This window comes from Pteropus vampyrus, unplaced genomic scaffold (genome assembly GCF_000151845.1).
Source record: "Pteropus vampyrus isolate Shadow unplaced genomic scaffold, Pvam_2.0 Scaffold26, whole genome shotgun sequence".
NCBI lineage: Eukaryota > Metazoa > Chordata > Mammalia > Chiroptera > Pteropodidae > Pteropus > Pteropus vampyrus.
The window spans coordinates 100,642-106,734 of record NW_011888807.1 but is presented as its reverse complement, the minus strand read 5'-3'; the positions used below and the strand labels follow the sequence as shown (position 1 = coordinate 106,734).

At 38.9% G+C, this 6,093-nt stretch overlaps 2 protein-coding genes across 8 annotated transcripts in view; one reads left to right on the top strand and one right to left on the bottom strand.

Moving 5' to 3' along the window:
- The window catches only part of CRYBG3 (crystallin beta-gamma domain containing 3), a 103,869-nt gene extending 103,168 nt beyond the window's left edge, over positions 1-701 (top strand). Inside the window, exons 21-22 of the mRNA XM_023528465.1 lie at positions 60-63; positions 389-701. Coding sequence (XP_023384233.1) covers positions 60-63; positions 389-523 — 139 coding nt within the window. The 3' untranslated portion in view covers positions 524-701. The remainder of the gene's footprint in view (positions 1-59; positions 64-388) is intronic.
- A 1,403-nt stretch (positions 702-2,104) lies between these two features.
- RIOX2 (ribosomal oxygenase 2) overlaps positions 2,105-6,093 on the bottom strand; it is a 25,320-nt gene continuing 21,331 nt past the window's right edge. For 6 of the 7 annotated variants that reach the window (XM_023528467.1, XM_011356392.2, XM_023528470.1 and 3 more), the window contains exons 8-10: positions 4,331-4,419; positions 2,947-3,033; positions 2,105-2,538 (exon numbers count right to left, since the gene is read on the bottom strand). In XM_023528467.1, coding sequence (XP_023384235.1) covers positions 2,380-2,538; positions 2,947-3,033; positions 4,331-4,419 — 335 coding nt within the window. In that variant the 3' untranslated portion in view covers positions 2,105-2,379. The remainder of the gene's footprint in view (positions 2,539-2,946; positions 3,034-4,330; positions 4,420-6,093) is intronic. The other variant, XM_023528469.1, reaches the window with a different exon arrangement.

The following is a 6,093-nucleotide window of genomic DNA, read 5'->3' as shown; positions in this document are numbered from 1 at the left end:
TCCTTCAAAGCCCTCAGTTAAAACTTCTGGTAGGTATTTAACCTTGTTTTTGAATGCAGCAAGGTCAGGGCCAATATTATTCAGGGCTTTTGCTTTCATTGGGTTAGTCATAGCCACTGTTGGTGTAGAAACAAAAATACAGTACCTGACATTCAGCCAGAGCTCTCAGAGCACTTTGTTCTTAAGACTTGCATTGTAAGGGCACACTGCCTATGCAATCATCTATTATACCTCTTAGTTGTTCAGTTTGAGTCATAATGAGGTCTGATGTGAGGTGAATAATAGCTAAGCCTGTTTAAACTCAGTTTCCCATTTCAGACCGCTCTGTGAATGACATACTAATCTACCCAAACAATGGGCTGAACAAAAGCTTGTGGAAACTGTTAAGCACCTGTGTGAACAAATAATCTTTTGTTTTGGAATTTCTATTTTAGGAGGAAATTATTATGACAAGACTCATGTAATTGTAAATCATCCCCTGGAGGGAGAAGAAACACAGAAATGGGACATTGAGATATTGTGAGAGAATCTACAGCATCCCTAGGAAGAGCAAAGGAAGAAGGAACCTCACGTCCCACGGAAAGGAAGCTACTTGTCCTCATGCACCTGGATCACTGAGAATGAACACATTTTTTTCCAAAGTTCCAAGACAAGACTATTGCTGTTAACCATGGGAAAAGCTCAAAATATTCTTGCCAATTCTTCAGTGTTCCTGTCATAAATATGTCTTGATTTCTGGGAAAGATTCTACTCCTGCTTGAGCTCCAGTTTTGGTGAGCAAGTTTACTGAAGTCTTTCTCTGTGTCCCAAATATGAATCCTATTCCTGATAGCCATTATATAGGACACTGGTGGTGCTATCATCCTATATTAGTTATTAATATACTAGTAGATGCATGTATGAGTGTAACACACAGGGAAATGAATTCCTATATGTCAACTCATACTTTTGCAAAAGGATGAATCTTTTAGCAACATTTGAAGACAGATTAAATAAACCTTCCTCTTAATATGCTACAGTAGCTACAACAAAGGTCCTTTATTGAGACTTTTATAACTGAAGCACCCTGAGCATTTATACTTGTAACGGACCCCAGGAAGAGACCTCAGCTTTATTAGGAAAAGGCTCAAGTACGGGAGTATTTTCTGTAGCCATTCTTTGCTCAGCCTTTCAAACTAAAAAAGCACAAATAACCTGTGGCCATCCTTGCACTCTTACAGGAGACCCCCTTCTAGGTGACAGGACTCTAACCAGTGTTTAACCTATCCCGGTGCTGAGACCTCACCCTAGATTTTGCCTGATCTGCCCTCAAGAAGTGTTTGTAAAGACTGTGGCACCTGCATATTAGACAAATTTTTCTTTGCTTGAAGGGCAATTTCAAATGTTCAGATTAAAACCACATAGTATTTGAGCCTTGACTATATACCATTTCACTTTAAAGGTGGAGTCGATTTCTCTCTGAAATGACAGAAAACTCATTGTTTTTTACTATTTTAAATAGCTTCCATTTAAGCAAAATCAGGTAGGATATTTTCTTGGACTTAGTTTCAAGTAATCATTACCACTTTTAACTGTACAATTCACAAGCATTCTTCCCTCCTGAATTGGTTTTAAACATATTGAGGAAACTTCCCTTCATCTTCAACTTTTGCCGGAAAGCAGAAAAATGTCTATTCTATTTTCATATAGAAAGATTAAGTTCTCCAGGGGTATTTTTAAAAATATTAACCTATATGCACTTTAAAATAACTGAATTGTTTAAGCTCAAAGACCAACTATTTTGAGTTTTTATATAAAGAGACTTGGGTCTTTCCATGTAAATATTAGGTTTTTTTCCCTTCAATCTCAGGCTCTTTTGTCATCTTTCAAGCATCTGCAAAATTCTCATATGTCCATAGATGTGAGTGCCTCTCATTAGTGTGGCAGTATTATTTAATGAAACTTATAGGAGTATTTTAAAGGGGGAGGGGGGGTGTTTACACAAAAGTATGTATATTTTCTTTATAAAAAAAAAAAGTTAATTTTTTTTCTTCACGTTAATTGTTGAAAATTTTTCTAGAGCCAGTGAGGCTCTTTAAAGAAGTTTCTTCCAAAGACAAAGCAAGGTAACGACACTGACATTTAAATTTATTGTAGTTGTGCCTTTTCTACCACACTGGATTAAATAAACTTGTCCGAAATATGGTTTTGTCACATTAATTTGCCATTCTTCCACGACCACCTATAAGAGGCAGGTCTTGTGTTAGTAGAGACACACAAAAGGAAAGTTGTACAGAACTGTTCTTCCTACCCAGTCTATGTGCTGGGGCTCCCTAGCACGTAAATCTGCTCTTGTCACATGTATATATAAAGTAGTAGACACTCGATTCTATAAATGCACTAGACTACCTGGATTAAACATTCTGTCCAAAGGGATAACACCAGGCTTTCCTTTTCCTCATCTGTAGTAAGTCTCAGGTCCTTGACAGAAATAGCTGAACTGTTCCAAATCTGCTTCAGTGCATCAACATGAGATAAAGGAAAGCGAAGTCCATAAGACTGAAAAAGGAAAATCTCGTCAGATAAAATAATCTCTTAAGTGGCATTGTCATATAAACTTCCAAAATTCTCAATATATCATTAATTTTGATACCTTCATAAGTATGAAACTTGTTTCAGATAACTTACAGAATTTGCCAATTCCCACATGAAAACTTAAATATCACGAAAGGCATCCTGATTTAAATGATTCTCATTACACCTTTCCTACAAGGCTACACGTCTCAGCTACTATCTTTTAAAGCTGGTCTGTGTGTGTCTATCAATCGTCCTGGTGCGGGAGCTCTGTCAATTACATGAAATGTTAAGCCCATACTGCACTCATAAAAAAGCACACAGATCAAAGGTAAAAGAATGCTTCCTAACCACCACCAAATAACAGGAAAAACATTTTAGGTTGGCACAAACCTCTGTTTCCTCATTTCCCATCATGTGTTTCTCTCTCCTATTCTTTAAAGAATGGTAGATGTAAACCATCTTTTCCTGAGTTTCATCCTTTAAAAAAAAAACATCAAGTCATCGACAAAATATCAAGGGCTTCATTATAGTCCTCACAGATTACTATTGGTATGTAACAAATAGTCACCTTTAGTCACTTTTTTAAAGATAAAACAGTATACCTGCATCAGCATCTTCGAAAACTTGCTTTAATGAAAAGCAACCATTCATTTATCAACTTAACACTCAAGTCTTCATTTAATCACACCTGTACTTTGCATCAAATCTGACATTCCTAGGTATGAATTAACAATTTATGAATACCATGGAGTGAATATTACCTCAAGAAATACCACTGTGATCTCTAAAAATTTTCACTCCAATTACAGTAGCCTCCCAAACGGCCTCTACTTCCCTTCCCTCTCCACCCTACATAATGCAGTTTGCCACTTCTAGAAGTGTTATTCATTCCCTGTCACCTCTTAATAAGGATCAAACACCTTGGCCTGATGCAGAATATCCCAAAACTGATTATCAGAGTAACTAAGATTTCTTTTAATGGAGATAAGTACTTTTAATGGAGATAAGTACTTTTGAGGTTTGCATATATTGCAAACCAGTTCTCACCAGGTCTGGCCCTAATGGCTGGAACAGTCTGGTTATGAAAGCATTTTGGTGCCCTAACCTGCATCCCCTCCAACGATGCATGGGGTACCTCCCAAGAAAGCTGATTGGGAGGAACAGGGTAAAGCCACAGGGCACGGGATAGTTCCCAAGGTCCTTAGGACTGTACAGGGAGCTTTAATAATAAAGGCAGAGGCTCCAACACAGACCAGATGAAACCCAGAAATGTATAATATCTTTAAAATTTTCCAGCTGATTCTACAATAAGCCAGTTTTGGGAACTACTGGGCTAGGTGGCAGTGTTATGAAATGTAGACCATCTTCCTGTGGGATAGAGATTTTTAAAGACGAAACATCAATAAAACCATATGTAAAGACACATCTACACACTGTACAGGGTGGGAGAGGGACTGAGGGAGATGCACGAACGGTGTGTGCAGTTGTCTGAGCAACGTGGCCTGAATTAGAATGGGAGGCAAAGACAATCACTGCATGAGGGGAATGAAAAGTGATTCTGTGAGGGATGAGGGCAAGCTCTCAAGTGCCCAACAGGCAGGAAAATCTGCAACAGGAACAGTGAGATTTGGGCACTATCTGCTCTAATGTGATGGCATTAAGCTGTGAGAATAGATGGATTCCCAAAGGAGAAGGGCAGGGGCCATCTGTTGGTCCGATAACCTGATGGAAGTACCCTGAGGGGAGAGGAACCCTCTTTCCTCTGGATACTCACAGATCGATCCTGATCTGGCCCCAGTGTGAGGACGATGTGGTCTTTAAATTGCAGCCTCACTGTGCTGTCCAACCTTGGTAACTGTCCACCTAGAAAACCCAGAGAGAAAGCCAGTGTTCAAAAGTGGAAACCAGCAGGCTCTAACTGGTTTGCAGGTATAACTATTTAAGAAATACATTTACCTACAATTTGTAGTGAATCTAAACATGAGGCACCCTCTCCAACTCAAGTACTTGTTTACCTTGACATTTATAGTGACATTAAAGTATAGTTTACATCCTTATGGAGCCCATTCTCATAGCAAAGACAGACATACCATTAGATAAATAACAAAAGGAGTTGGCAAGTACATTAAATAGACATAAATACCTTTGAAATGTAGGTACCTATCAAAATAGAGGCAGGGCTCCTGTCCTTCTGCATAGAGCCTGTCTCCAGTTTCTATCCTCTTGCTTCTTGCTTTACACATAGACTCTAGAAAGAATACCTGAGTTCAAACTGCACCACCATACCAATGACTAATGGTGTGATCATGGCAAATTATTCAATCTATGTAGGTCAAGTATAGTGTAACATACAAGCCACCTAGTAAAGTTCACAGGGGAAAAAAAAAAAAACTTCACTGAAAACAGTACAAACAGACCAGCTTTACAGGGTCATCTGGTTGAAAAAGTCTTGACAGATCATAGATTTATTGACTATAATGACTAAAACAAGGAAAATTTGAGATAAATATTCTGGGCCATTAATTGATACTCCAAAAACTATTCTGTTAAAGATTAAAATATATGCTGGTAGAACATTTGCTATTTTGAATAGATACAGTCAAAAACAAATCCTCAACTTCCCCCAAAGATAGAATAAAAATATAAATAGAATCCATGTTAGAAAGGATTCAGTGGCTCTCAACTGGTGATAAATAAGGTTTTCTCAACCCTCCTGAGAAAGAAAGCTGGCCTGGCACTCATAGCTGTCTCGGTGATCTCCTATGGAACATCAGACAATTCCATAGAATGCCAATATTAAACAAGGCCACACTATGACTGAGATCAAGAGAAAAACCAGACCACTCCATAACCATGTCAGAACTCAAGTAAAAGAACATTATCCAAACTGCAGAAGTGACCTAATAGCCCCCATCCTGGCTAAACCTGAGTGACTGCTGCTGCATTACCAGTTATAAGTTCAGCCTCATTCCATCCCTCCTGCTACTAGATAAGATGTACAAGAGACCCAGTTACAGAATCCCTGCTTTCTGACAGCATCCAACCCAGAGCAAAGCCCCGCTTCCTTGAATCCTCCAGAAAATCACCTAACTCAAGCCCAGATCCTATAAATCCTTTTCAACACCCTTTTACTGAGATGCCCCCACAGTTCCCAGTGGTGTGCAGTACAGGAGTGTGGTGTTGCTAGTCTTTGCTATAGGACATCAAAATCACCATCTACCCAGAAGTATTTTATGTCATCTGCAGCCTAAACCTGTCACAAAATAGTCACCTGGGACTTGGGGGAGGTTGGTGATAACCTTGGGCAGTCCTGTATGTCACCTGCTGATGGCAACATTTTACTCATCCCTTTGTTAATTGCAACGAGGTTATTTTAGTGTTCAAGTTCCTAAAACTTCCATAAGACAGTGAATACCACAGTACCTATTTATACAATTTTCTCACCCCAAATCACAGGACTCTCATTCCCATCATGCTGGGATGCAAGGTCTTTGCAAATGATTTGCAAATGCAGAATCCTAAAGTTGTGTGCAGTAC